Source organism: Symphalangus syndactylus, chromosome 13 (assembly GCF_028878055.3).
Source record: "Symphalangus syndactylus isolate Jambi chromosome 13, NHGRI_mSymSyn1-v2.1_pri, whole genome shotgun sequence".
Taxonomy (NCBI): Eukaryota; Metazoa; Chordata; class Mammalia; order Primates; family Hylobatidae; genus Symphalangus; species Symphalangus syndactylus.
The window spans coordinates 124,594,852-124,609,644 of NC_072435.2; the positions used below are offsets into that span (position 1 = coordinate 124,594,852).

At 42.1% G+C, this 14,793-nt stretch overlaps 1 protein-coding gene across 8 annotated transcripts in view; it reads left to right on the plus strand.

Moving 5' to 3' along the window:
• GLT1D1 (glycosyltransferase 1 domain containing 1) overlaps positions 1-14,793 on the plus strand; it is a 133,765-nt gene that overhangs the window by 53,431 nt on the left and 65,541 nt on the right. For 5 of the 8 annotated variants that reach the window (XM_055237236.2, XM_063615228.1, XM_063615229.1 and 2 more), the window contains exons 5-6: positions 7,410-7,446; positions 9,909-9,965. The exons of 2 other annotated variants lie outside the window; for them this stretch is intronic. In XM_055237236.2, coding sequence (XP_055093211.1) covers positions 7,410-7,446; positions 9,909-9,965 — 94 coding nt within the window. Of the gene's footprint in view, positions 1-1,928; positions 1,977-7,409; positions 7,447-9,908; positions 9,966-14,793 lie in introns of all 8 variants that reach the window. One more of the 8 variants, XM_055237234.2, reaches the window with a different exon arrangement.

Consider the following 14,793-nt stretch of genomic DNA (forward strand, 5'->3'; position numbering starts at 1 on the left):
CTCAAACCAGCTGCCTTACACGTGCCCTGGATCAGCCACGTGGCCACGTGTGGCGAGGGCTGCTGTGTGCTCAGGGCAGCTCTCTTTCGGGATTTCTGAAACTTACTCACACGATATCTGATCCTGGAGGACACGTGAATGGACATGTGCCCAATGAGGGTTAGTTTGTAACTGGTGAGCGAACTTCAGCCCCCAGGGCTGCTCTTACGGAAACGCTGTCTTGGGAGCTGGGTTTATGATTGCCTACCTATCTCTGGCTGACCCTTCACAAATTAGTTTGATTGGGTTTCAGTAAAGATGGTTTTATCTCTTTTAATTTGAAATGCCTTTGTTTATGCTTGTCATTATTTTTTAGTGTTGTCTATATCAGCCTTAATTTGACATTGTACCTACTTTGTAAAATATACAATCCTAGTGGGCTCCTCACCAGGTCAGCATGCTAGGCTGTTAATGCCTAGCACACATGATCAACGTAGGTCATGTTTTGGGATGGCATTACTATGTCAGTTTGTGATATTATAATGTATCTTTTAAGTGTTTTTTTTTTCTTTATTAGAGGGGTCTCACTCTGTTGCCCAGGCTGGATGGAGTGCAGTGGCATGATCATGGCTCACTGCAGCCTCAAACTCATGGGTTCAAACAATCCTCTCCCCTCAGCCTCCCGAGTAGCTGGGACTACAGGCCCATGCCACCACACCTGGCTGAAATTTTTACTTTTTTTTTTGTTGTTGTTGTTGTTTTTTTTTTTTTTTTTTGAGACAGAGTCTTGCTCTGTCGCCCACGCTGGAGTGCAGTGGTGCAATCTTGGCTCACTGCAAGCTCCGCCTCCCGGGTTCACACCATTCTCCTGCCTCAGCCTCCCGAGTAACTGGAACTACAGGCGCCCGCCACCACGCCCGGCTAATTTTTTGTATTTTTAGTAGAGATGGGGTTTCACCGTGTTAGCCAAGATGGTCTCGATCTCCTGACCTCATGATCCGCCTGCCTCGGCCTCCCAAAGTGCTGGGATTACAGGCGTGAGTCACCACGCCCGGCCCTTTTTTTTTTTTTTTTTTTGTGGAGATGAGGTCTCACTGTGTTGCCCAGGCTGCTCTTGAACTCCTGGCCTCAAGTAGTTCTCCTGCTTCAACCTTCTAAAATGCTAGAATTACAGGCGCGAGCCTCTGTGCTGGCCAGTTTCTGATATTATAATATTGATTTGACATTTTCAAGAATTTGATTCACTTCACATTTCTGATCCTGATATATGTGTTGTGGAAAGTTTGAAAATATTTTATGTAGGATTTTGATTTCTTGCTACAATATGTAATAGATATTCAGGATGCAAACTTGAGTACTTCTAGTTCTAGCCCACGTTTAGAGCGCTTCTAAATTCATCAGAATTTCGCCAGAAAATGTAAAAGTTTCACCAAAAAGAGAAAAACACCCACGAACAAATTAAACGTGTATCTTAATGGACGCTTCTACCAGGAGAAGCAATGGTTATGGTTTAATATGTCTCCATTGGGCTCAAAACCCCTCATGTCTGTTTTCACACTCTTTTCCTAATAAGCATTCTTCTAAGAGGACATTATCTAAACTCAAATATTTATTTATGAGCTATATTTAAAAAATCCTGTTTGAGTAAATATTGCTTGAAGCAGTTATCATATTCAAACAAAAAAAAAGCACAGTGCCATTCATAATGGCCCGTCAATACGCTTTGCAAAGGCTAAGTTTTCAGGTGTTATCTTTAGAGTGAGGTTTTTCTTTTTTTTTTTTCTGGAAACTTTGAGTCACCACCTTCTGGGGCCTAATTTATCTACTTTGCCTTGGCACTTGTTAAAGAAAAGTAACTTCTTGAAGTTGCTGTATTAGGCAAAACCTAAAGTGTAATTTTACTTTGTGTACATTTACTCATCAAAATTCTTTTGGAAATTAAAATACAGAAAGCAAGACAGATCTCATTGGCTGTCACAAGTGCAGTTCCCATACAGGTGAGCTCCACAAGTCAGTGCAGATGTTAGCGCTGGCCTAATCGGAATGAGCTGCATGTCTACTTATCCCTAAAGTCTGCAGTAGAAGCATGTTGTCTTTTGAGCTACTTATTACTTCTCCCTCTTCCTGCATGGTCCCATTGCTTTATGTCTGATTACCTCGGAAAGTCATCTTGGCAGCAGCTGAAACTACACAGACCACACCTTTTATTAGAGTTCCCACCCTCCTGGAAACATAAAAACGCATTGAGCACGTGGGTTTCACCTCTAGACTACCTCGTTTCTGTGCCAACCCTCTCACCTCTGTAGGAGAAGATCCAGGGATTGATCATGTCCCAGGAAGCTAATCTTTTTTTTTTTTTTTTTTTTTTTTTTTTTGAGACAGAGTCTCGCTTTGTCGCCCAGGCTGGAGCGCAGTGGTGCGATCTCGGCTCACTGCAAGCTCCGCCTGCCGGGTTCACGCCATTCTCCTGCCTCAGCCTCCTGAGTAGCTGGGACTACAGGTGCCCGCCACCACACCCGGCTAATTTTTTGTATATTTAGTAGAGACGGGGTTTCACCGTGTTGGCCAGGCTGGTCTCGATCTCCTGATGTTGTGATCCACCTGCCTCGGCCTCCCAAAGTGCTGGGATTACAGGAGTGAGCCATCGCGCTTGGCTGCTAATCATTTTTAATAGCTTCTATGAAGGTGAGCCTTTATTGGAGATTTCTGGATGGAACTGCAAATGTTCTTTATGTCTGTGTGGGTGTTTTTTGTTTGTTTGTTTCCCCCCATGTGAGATCCTTGGGAATTGAGAAGTTTGAAGGGAACTCAGAAGTATGAAAACGCATCCATTCCAGAGCATAGATCTTGAGTTTACTTTTTCCATGACCCGGGGCTCAAATGTGTGGTACCGTCACAAGTACTGTTTCTAATTCATTAAAGTGCCAAGGCAGATGATGGTAGGGGAATCTTCTGAATGAAATGAATAATCATTCTGAGTTGTTTACTCCATACATTTAATTGTTTAAAAAAAAACAAAAATCTTCTCTGGAAATTTCCTGTTGATGTTCCTGTTTCTTGAGTTGCCCCACTAGATTGGGTGCCACACTGTCATCCTTTGATTTTGTGAAGGGTCACGGGTTGTTCTTTTAAATTTGTTTAACTATTTATTTTTTAGACGAGTCTTGCTCTGTCCCCCACGCTGGAGTGCAGTGGCGCGATCTCAGCTCACTGCAGCCTCCTAAAGTGCTGGGATTACAGGTGTGAGTCCCTGCGCCCGGCTGGATTGGGTTAATTTCATCTCTATGCCTGCTCCGTATTGGACCTGACAGAATCCTGTCCCAGTCTAGTTTCAACATTTCTTTCTCATCTCACCCATTTATATTTTTTTTCTCTTTCTTTCTTTCTTTCTTTCTCTTTCTTTCTTTCTTTCTTTCTTTCTTTCTTTCTTTCTTTCTTTCTCTCTCTCTCTTTATTTCTCTCTTTCTTTTCTTTTTTCTCTTCTCTTCCCCCTCCCCTCCCCTCCCCTCCCCTCTCCTTTCCTTTTCTTTCGTTTCTTTTTTTTCTTTTCTTTTTGTTCTCCTACCCAAGGGGGAAGACTGGCAGCTCAGCTAGGTGCTACTGGGCTCTGTATGGTGGCTGGCGTTTCTGTCGGACAGAGAGGACAGCAGGAAGGAAAATAAACACGATGGGCCGGGCGCGGTGGCTCAAGCCTGTAATCCCAGTACTTCGGGAGGCCGAGGCGGGCGGATCACGAGGTCAGGAGATCGAGACCATCTTGGCTAACACGGTGAAACCTCGTCTCTACTAAAAATACAAAAAATTAGCCGTGCGCGGAGGTGGGAGCCTGTAGTCCCAGCTACTCGGGAGGCTGAGGCAGGAGAATGGTGTGAACCCGGGAGGCGGAGCTTGCAGTGAGCCGAGATTGCGCCACTGCACTCCAGCCTGGGCGACAGAGCCAGACTCTGTCTCAAAAAAAACAAAAAAAAACAAAAAACAAAAAACATGATAGGTCCAAGCGTCATTCCACTGGGTTTTGATATTGGCTTCGCAGCCAGTCTCCCATTTCTGACCTGTGCCATCCATCTATAATGAAGCAGGACACCAACGCTTCTTCCTCATGTTCCAGAATCCCAACTCTTGAAAACCTCTTTCTTTGTTGTTAAAATGTTGTGAAGTGTTAGTGTCTGGACATTTTTTTTCTATGAGAAGTGATTAAAGTACTTCCTAGTAAGAAAAGAAAAGAAAAGAAAAAAATTGTTCTTTGTGTGGTTCCATTGCAGGAGTTCAGTGGCAAGGCTGAATCTCCCCATAGCTCCCCTTCCTTTTGAATATTATTTTCTTTTTTTTATACACAATAATAGATTTCTAAGGGAAAAGAGTAGAGGGAGGAAAAAAGACACCGTGACCTTGAAAAGTGCCCAATTTCTATGTGTTTTGTGGCATAAATATATTTTTTAACTTTGTATGTATGGGCCATCATTTCTTTTAAGCAGTTTGTAATCGTTTTACAAGTAGTTTTAACAAAGCCACAATCTGAAGTTGTATTATAATTTCAGAACAAAAACTATTATTTTTGTCGTCTGTAGAGCATAAAATTGTGCATGTATTTTGAAAATAATCTATTGTGGTTTCCATTTGCAGAAAGTTTAATTTTAGAAGGTGAATCTCTGGCTTATATTTAGTCAAAGAATGGGAAGTTCTTTGGTTGATGTTATTCCAGCATGAAAAGGTATCAGTTAGCCCTTGGGTCTGTTAGAAGTCCATCTATTTATAGGTGTCTATCCAATAGGATCCTGGCTTTTTATATCCAGTAATGAGCCAAAGAGGTAACAGTTGCTGATAGACACACCTCAGTGTTTGCCATTGTGTGCACTCATGAGCTAATCTGCAAGGCAGGCCGTACACAAGGACTTTGACTCGTGTTATTTCAAGGCAGATAGAACAATCATAAATATTGAACAAGGAAAGCTAATTTGTATTTGTTACACTTTCATATAGAAAATGTTTTTCAAAATCAATATAAGCCAATTGGCTTTTGCTAGATTTCTTTTATTGCAATGATTAAAAATAACTCAGGTCGAGACTTCCTTTCTACTGCAACTTTATTTCCTCTGTTTGCCTGGATGAGATCTGAAAATACCATTTATGAAACGCTTTTCAAATGATTTTAGAAAAATGATGCTCAGAGATGTGGGAAGATCAGCAGATAAGTCCAGAAATCTTCACATTCAGTCAATTCCTTCTGCTGACAGAGCTGAGATACAAGTTTAACTTTTTTTTTTTTTGGTGGAAAAAGGAGTTTCTTGACAGGAACATTTTGAGTTTATGTATTGCTAATTGCAGAGCACATTTCCAATGAAAATAGTGACAAAAACTATAAACTCTATGTTGCCTCACCTTATATTTATCTAGGATTATGCTGAGTCTGCTATTGTCAAACACTGACATTAACTTAACTTATATTAAGTTAAATGCCTGGTGTTCTGTTGTGAGTGCTTTACCATCCATCTTCAAGATGTTTCCAGGCGAGTGTTTTGGACACAGGCTTGTTTCAGGAAGAGGCACTCCGAGCCTCCACTACACTCCAGTAACAGCTCTTCCTGCTTTCCAGGGAAATTATAATTCAGCACAAGGAATAGTTTAGGGCTCTGAACTGCAATTTCTAATTTCAATGGTTGCCCTTAGCCTTTTTTTTTTTTTTTCGTTAAAGTTAATGTCTTTTTTAACTGGTAGAGAAGAGGTCTTTGAAACTCTCTCTTAAAGGTTTACTATTTTAAGGGCATTTGGAATACCACGCGTATCTGCTTGCATGGTGAAGTGGGGAGGAGAGGCAAGACTTCTGGAGGCTTGAGGTACTTCCTGTAGTTAAATACAAAATGCGATGCTAAGGACAAAACCAACGCCATGCCAAGTCTCGTGTGTACCCACCACCTTCTTTATTTTTTTTTATTTTTGAGGCAGAGTCTCACTCTGTCGCTTAGTCTGCAGTGCAGTGGCGCAATCTCGGCTCACTGCAACCTCTGCCTCCGGGGTTCAAGCGATTGTCCTGCCTCAGCCTCCCAAGTAGCTGGGATTACAGGCGCATGCCACCACGCCCAGCTAATTTTTGTATTTTTAGTAGAGACAGGGTTTTACCATGTTGCCCAGACTGGTTTTGACCTCCTGACCTCAAATGATTTGCCTGCCTCGGCCTCCCAAAGTGCTGGGATTATATGGGTGAGCCACCGTGCCCGGCCGTGCCACCCACCTTCTGCCTGGATGCTGCCTCTGCCAAACCTTCCCAGGCTTGGGGAGGGCCAGTCTCCTTCTTCCTGTTGATTGTCTCGCCCTGGCAGGGCTGCTTCACCTTTAGCTTGTGTCCCAAAATATAAAACTGACGTGGGGACAATGTCCAACGTGGACCAGCACACCCCATGCAGTGCCGAGGGCTCCCTGGTACCCTAAAGACCAAACTGTATCCCTACGCCAACAAAGCACAGGGGTGTGACTTCTGTGACCTCCAGGGATCTAGCTAGTTCAGTCATTTCATGCATTGATCAGACTTAGGTCACATGAGAAAAAGACATCCATTTTTGGACTCTTTCACCAAAATGACGGCCTATTTTGATCACTTGAGAGAAACCGTCCTTGGCATGGACTTGCTCCATCAGCCGTTTCAGAGAGGGTCTCACTCTGCTCCTGCCTCCACCTTTCCATCTAAACGTCATCTTAAAAATATTCCTGCCACTGTTTCAACATGAACTGGAGAAATGGATTCAATTTCTCTGCAGTAGTTTTGTGACATTCCGCCAGAAAACACGGCAAGGAATAGTAAGTTGATATCTTGTTACAAATATCCAAATCCGTCATGCAAGGGCCGCCTTTTGCTTGGTGCCAGGGAGGTACCTTACCAGACGCTTTCCATCCGGCTGTCCTCCCTTGCCTGGACGGATCTGCCTCCTGGGGCCTGTCTTTGGTTTCCCAACATATCGGCAGCTCCTCCTTCTCCTCCTGCTCCTTTCTTCATTTTTTCTGGGGGTGGCGGAAGTAGTCTTCCCCTCAGGGATGCATAAGCCATAACAAGCTTCCCCAAACCTCCACCTCCATGCAGGGGCAGGAGCTGCATCAGCTGGGCCGGCACTGGCATGCTGTCTGGCTGAACTTCAGTAATGTCTCCACTAACATAGCAAGTGTGAAATTGCAACATTGCATTACGCCTCATTTAAGAGACTTTTTGTGTGCGCTTCTTACCTTATAGGTGCGGTATTTTTAATGGCAAAACCTATTAAAAGCAGAAGTAATGCTTTGCTCTTACAGAGTAATAAGTCTATGAGCAGCTGTGCAGATGACTCTCAGTGATGTTTTCCAGGACGGCTTTTTTTGTTAACGACTTTCATTTTATTTCTAAAAAGCAGTTGTCATGCACTATCCAATGTACTTTTCTTTTCTTTCTCCCCCCCTTTCAAAAGCCACATGCTAAGGGTAAGATCTATGTCCAGAGTCAAGGTAAGAATTTTAAAATATTTATTATGTACAGGGGTAGAGAATGAATATATAAAGATAGATGTATATTTATATGTGATAAATATAGAGATATATTTAAAAGAATAAGTTTGCGTCCTTAAGAGACACATATTGAGATGTTTATGAAGGAGATAATATGATTTCTCATATTTACTTAAAAATAATCAGTGAAATGGCTACTTTTTTTTTTTCTTTTTTGAGACAAGGTCTGGCTCTGTCGCCTAGGCTGGAGTGCAATTGTGCGATATCGGCTTACTGCAACCTCTGCCTCCTGGGTTCAAGCGATTCTCTAGCCTCAGCCCCCCAAGTAGCTGGGACTACAGGCATGAGCCGCCACGCCCGGCTAATTTTTTTTGTGTTCCTTGTAGAAATGGGGGTTTCGCCACGTTGCCCAGGTTGGTCTTGAACTCCTGGGCTCAAGCAATCTGCCTGAGAATGGCTACATTGTTATGATTTTTCTAACATTAGAATAAAAGATAAATAGGAGAAATTATAAAATAATGATTTAAAATGTGGATCACTTAGCATTTTCTGCCAGTAGAAGTACGATATACTCCATCCGCAGTATGTTTGGAAAAAACAAACCAAACCAAATGCGGAACTTCTGTTTCAGCTGACTTGAATTGGGGGACCTGGAACTCTTCTCCCTTCATCTTCCTCCTTCCCCCCTGCCCAATTCTACCCCTATGGTGGCATCTGAGGCCTTTCATCAAACCCTCTGAGGTTTAAACACAGTTTTTTGTTTTTGTTTTGAGATGGAGTCTTGCTCTGTCACCCAGGCTGGAGTGCAGTGGTGTGATCTTGGTTCACGTCAACCTCCGCCTCCTGGGTTCAAGCAATTCTCCTGCCTCAGCCTCCCGAGTAGCTGGGATTACAGGTGCCCCCCCACCACGCCCAGCTAATTTTTGTGTATTTTGTAGAGACACGGTTTTACCATGTTGCAGGCTGATCTTGAACTCCTGACCTCAGGTGATCTGTCCGCCTCGGCCTCCCAAATTGCTGGGATTCCAGGTGTGAGCCACCGTGCCCGGCCCCTCTAAACACAGTTTGTAAACCACCGTACTACACAATAGAAATAATGGAAAGCCTAGATCCAAGGAAGAACATGTAATTCGCCCCAAGCTCGGGTTAGAACGAGTGCAGAGGCTGAGGCCAGGTGTTCGCGCCTCCTGAGGACTTCCATGGTGCTCAGGCGCACCTTAGTGAGGCACGCGGTCCTGTCATCACTGTGTCCTTGCTGCACTGGCTTCAGTGACATTTTTAGCTGGTGCAGCAGGAAAAACCTGGGCTCTGAGGCAGTGCGTAGGTTTGAACACAGCGTCTGCCACCTCCACCCTGCGCATTTTGAAGTCTGTTTAACCTCTTTGAACATCAGTGTCCAGCTGGATAAACTGGAGGAACCAGTCTACTCAGTGGGCCTGTAAGGGTTGCAGTGGAGTATGGAAGCACCTACATGCAGTCAGAGCCCGGGGCTGGCTTGAAGCTGGCACTTGTTAAATAGCCGTTGTCTATCATTCAGTGTGAATAATGATTATGCAGGTGGATTTTGGAGGTGGTTAGACGACTTGATTTGCTTACATTTTATAAAATTTCAAAATGTTTCTGTTACCAAGATAACGTGCTAGATGTTGCCTCTGAATTTCTAAATTGTAAAATAGTCATTTTTTTTTTTTTTTTTTTTAGCAAAAATTAAATGTAACTTCTCTCTCTGAGGAAGTAATAACCAACAGACCGTCAGGCATGAGTTGGTGAGGGTTGAGAGTGGGAATTTTACAGGGAGGTGTAATTTTCACATGGGGCTTAGTTGACAGTGTTTTTGAAACCTGTTACTTCCTGGCATTTTTAAGGAACTCATCGTTTGTCTAACCCAGTTTGGGCCTGTCATGGATCCTGGGGCTGAAAGGGGTGGGTCTTTTCTCATGTGGAATCTGTGGGCTCTTTTTAACCCTCCTGTGCTGAAGGCTTCAGGGGACTTCAGTGATGCACTCAGAGCATCGAGTGGTTTTATAAAAACCAGGTGCTACCGTTATTTAAACTTCAACACAAGTGGGCCATGTGTGATGGCTCACACCTGTAATTCCAGCACTTTGGGAGGCTGAGGCGGGTGGATCACTTGAAGTCAGGAGTTCAAGACCAGCCTGGCCAACATGGCGAAACCCTGTCTCTACTAAAAATACAAAAATTAGCCGGGTGTGGCAACGGGCGCCTATAATCCCAGCTACTCGGGAGGCTGAGGCAGGAGAATCACTTCAAACCGGGAAGAGGAGGTTGCAGTGAGCAGAGATCGTGGCACTGCACTGCAGTCTGGGCGACAGAGCGAGACTCCGTCTCAAAACAATAATGATAATAGTAGTAATAATAATAAGCCTCAACACAAAATAACTCATTGTATTTCAGCAGTCGCATCAAAGTGAACTTGCCCTTTTTCTGTTTCTTTGACCCAGGAATTGCAACAACACCAAACGCCGCTTTTAACTGGAATACCTTTCTTCAACGATCTGGTGAGACATGAGATCTTCTCAGAGGATTTTGATGAAGTGCATCTTGTCAGTTACTTTCAGGAGCTTGTGGCGTTCATGTGGTTTTGAAAAAGTGGTTGTCAGGGAGAACAAGGTTCATTTCCCTCTGTCTGTGACTTCATGAGTAGTTTTATCCTTTTGAGGAACAGCAGAGCTAGAAAGCCAGAGAGACAGGGGCTCTGGCTCTTTCTGATGCTGTTTTAAGCACCTGCTTTCCAAATTTTCAGTATCATTTCCTGTGACATTTGTTCTTTATAAGAATAACAACCTCATGTGTTCATTTTATTTTACTTTGCTAATTATACACATAATTAAATTACCATTGTAGAAAAATGAGAAAATATCAGAAACACATTTGTTTTTTCTTTTTGAGATGGAGTCTCGTTCTGTTGCCCAGGCTGGAGTGCAGTGGTGTGATCTAGACTCACTGCAGCCACTACCTCCCGGGTTCAAGTGAGTCTTCTTCCTCAGCCTCCTAAGTAGCTGGGACTACAGGCATGCGCCATCATGCCCAGCTAATTTTTGTATTTTTAATAGAAACGGGGTTTTGCCATATTGGCCAGGCTGGTCTCGAACTCCTGATCGGGTGATCCATACACCTCGGCCTCCCAAAGTGCTGGGATTACAGGCATGAGCCACTGGGCCCAGCCAAAAAATGCACCAAAAAGTTAAATCACTTGAAATTTCATCACCAAAAAGGAACTGCTATTAATGTTTGATGTGATCTTTCTCAACAATTTACATGTAAATAATGATGTTTAAAAGACAAAATCAAGCTTCACTTACTACTCTAACCTGCCTTCTTTGCTCATTATGTCAGTAGAATAGAGTGAACTCATCCTTTTTTTAAAAAAATTCTGAAGTTTGTATGTAGTGAAATGCAGAGATCTCAAGTATAAAATTAGGCAAATGTTTGACAAATGTATGTACCCGTGTGACAAATACCCCAATCAAGAGCGATAACATTTCCACCACTCAAGAAAGTTCTCTCATGCCCTCTTCCCTATTTAATTTCTGTCTCTTTATAGGCGATTCCTAGTCTAATTTTTCTTATCTTAGATTAGTTTTACCTGTTCTTGAACTTCATCTAAGTGGAGTCATGCATTAAATAATTTTTTGTATCTGGCTTTCTTTGTTCAACTAATGTGTTTGAGATTTATCCCTATTGTGTGTATCTGTAGACCTTTCTTCTTAGTATTCTATTTTAGAATGGTGTATTTCATTCCATATATCACAAATTGTTTATCTCTTCTTCTATTGATGAACTTTTAACTTGTTTTCCATTTTTAACCATTACAAATACGTTTACTATGAACATCCTTGTGCAAGGTTTTTTGGTGACCTGCGTTTTCACTTCTCTTGGATAAATGCCTCTAAGTCAAATAGCTTGACTATATGATTAATGTTATAGAAAATATCCAAACAGTTCTCCAAGGTGTGCCATCTTACACTTCCACAGAAGCCGACAAGAGCTTCAGTCACTCCACATTCTTGCCCACCAGTGGAATAGACAGTCTTTTCAATTTTAGTTGTTCTAGGGAGATAATGAAATGGTGTCTCATTGTCATTCTTCTAAGTTTCATTTCCCTGATGATTAATTTTGTTCAGCACCTTTTTATGTGTACATTGGCCATTCATGTATCTTGTTTTGTGAGTGTCTAGCCAGTTGCGTGTGTGTCTTCTAATTATTGGTTTGTAGAACTTCCTTATATTCTAGGTACAAGCCTTTTGTCAGATAAATATATCGTTAATATTTTCTCCCATTCACTGGTTTATATTTTCATTTGCTTAACCATGTCTTTTGAAGAGCAGAAGAGGTTTAAATTTTATTGAAGTCTAGTTTATCAAACTTTTTCTTTGACGGTTAGTGCTTTTGAGTCCTGTCTACAAAATCTTTACCTACCCTAAGGTCACAAAGATGTTTTTCTTTCTTTTTTAAATGTCTTTAGAAGTTTAGTGCTGTAGTTCTTTCATTTAAGATTATAAGTCTATCTGAAATTACTGTTTGTGTGTTGTATGAGGTAGGGATCTTTTTTTTTCTTAACAATATCCAGATGGTTCTGGCATCATTTATTGGAAATGTTTTTCTTTGCCCAGTGAATTGCTCTGGTGCCTTCGTTGAAAGTCAGTTTGCTGTATGTGGCGTTCCATTATCTATGCCTACCTTTATTCCAATATCATGCTGTTTTGTTGGTATAGGGTAATAGTAAGTCTAGAAACCAAGTAGTGTTAGTCAATAACTTTGTTTCAAAATTATTTTAACTATTCTAGGTTTTTTGCATATCAATTTAAATTTGGGGCTCAACTCGTCAATTTCTGTAAAATCCTGTTACATTGAACCTCCACCTCCCGGGTTCAAGCGATTCTCCTGCCTTAGCCTCTCGAGTAGCTGGGATTACAGGCACGCCCCAACACACCTGGCTAATTTTCTGTATTTTTTGGAGAAAGGGGGGTTTCACCATGTTGGCCAGGCTGGTCTTGAACTCCTGAGCTCAAGTAAGCCATCTGCCTCAGCTTCCCAAAGTGCTGGGATTACAGGCATGAGCCACCTCGCCTAGCCTCCTGCTGCAAACTTCCAAGAAGAGACTGAAGCTGCAAAATCAATTCTCTGCCCTCAGCAAACAGAAAGACACTCCAAGTCTGTTTTCATGCCAAAGACTTGAAACAAGAAGACATACATGCAGCCAAAAAACATATGAAAAAAGTTCATCATCCACTGATCATTAGAGAAATGCAAATCGAAACCACAATGAGATAACATCGCACATCAGTCAGAATGGCGATTATTAAGAGGCCAAAAAACAACAGATGCTGGTGAGCTTGTGGAGAAATAAGAACGCTTTTACCCTGCTAGTGGGAATGTAAATTAGTTCAACCGTTTTGGAAGACAGTGTGGCAATTCCACAAAGATACTATTTGACCCAGCAATCCCATTACTGGGTATATACCCAAAGGAATATAAATCATTCTGTTATAAAGATACATGCACGTGTATGTTCATTGCAGCACTATTCACGATAGCAAAGACATGGAATCAACCCAAATGCCCATCAATGATAGACTGGATAAAGAAAATGTGGTACATAGACACCATGGAATACTATGCAGCCATAAAAAGGAACAAGATCATGTCCTTTGCAGGAACATGGATGAAGCTGGAAGCCATTATCCTCAGCAAACTAAGGCAGGAACAGAAAACCAAATACCGCATGTTCTCACTTATAAGTGGGAACTGAACAATGAGAACACGTGGACACAGGGAGGGGAATAACACACAGTGGGACCTGACAGGCAAGGGTAGGGCTGGGGGCATCAGGAGAGCATCAGGAAAAATAGCTAATGCACGCTGGGCTTGATACCTAGGTGATGGGTTGACAGGTGTAGCAAACCACCATGGCACATGTTTACCTATTAACAAACCTGCACATCCTGCACATGTATCCTGGAACTTAAAATAAATAAGATAAAATGAAACAAAAAAGACTTGAAACAAAGCCTCTACCATATACTCTATGTCAGTATTAAGTTCTGTTGAAAAGAAAAATTTCCAAGCATTTTATCAGAAATAATTTTCGTACTATATTCATCAATCTCAGCCACACTAGCATGGCTGTTCTCAGTATTACAGATGAACCCATGCGACCTCAGCTGCTTTGTCATGTCAGTTACATGTACCATTATTCAGAACGAGTGGGCCCATTTTCAATTTCCTGTTGTAAGGTTAGTCTGTCTTCGATCTATCACAGGACGCAATGGTATTGTAACTAAGATTCATAATTTCCAGTAGGAGAATGATCTGTCATCACATTCCACAGTCTCAGGGTTGACTGTTTCGTTGGTCTTGCTGTTGAATGATTAAGGGAACAGCCAGGAGATTTTAAACACTCCTTAGAAAGCGTTTTCCTCTGGAGACCTACTTGGCTGCTGCTTAATCTTAATGTGTGCAATTAGAAGTTGTAAATGTATTCAGAATATACGGGCTTAGAGAGACTGGTTGTGGCTCTGGTAGCTGACAGTGGCAGATAATGGCTTAAGGGTAGATGTAGGATTAATCTGCGTCTCTGGGTTTTATGATCAGGCGTCTGCCCGCATTTGTGCCATCGTTTGTCTTTGTCATCTCTCAGGCTCTGGGGATGGGCCATCCTCATCATCCTTACTCTATCTTCCCTTGGCCTCTGGAGCACTGGAAACTTGTGACTGTGATTTGTCCCTCCCACTTGGAGCTGCAGACAGTGAAAACAGAAGGTAGAGTGAAGTTGGTAGAGGCTATTAGTGATCAAATACCCTCTGCCTTCTCACCAACTATTAACCTTGAAATCAGGGGGAGTAGGTGGAAACGGCTTCATTTAACACTGCATATAAACAGTTGAGTAATTGATTAGTCACCAGGGTGTGCAGTGTGCTTCTTAAATGTCTGATGTCCGCGTCACGATGCATTCTCCTCTTCCGGCATGTCACAGGTTTTCAGACCATACTCAATTCTATCTCTAAGCCCCAGCTAAAGAATCACTAAGTCTCCTTAATTTAAAACATCAAACCCCTCTTATGCTTACCATTGTCTCACATGCAAACAGGTCAACTAAGAACAAACAAATAATAAAGCAGGTGAAATGTAGTAAATGGCATAGTTGTAATTTTTTCACATAATATTGACAGTAGCTATTCTGATTGGAAGATAGATGTGTAGACATCAAATTAGTTACCTGGTCTTTGAGTTTTTCTGTGCATTTCCAGATATATTTTAAATGTGATGATTCCATGTTCTGTGAGTTTTGCCTTTAAATTTCAATAACCAACACATCTAAAGTCG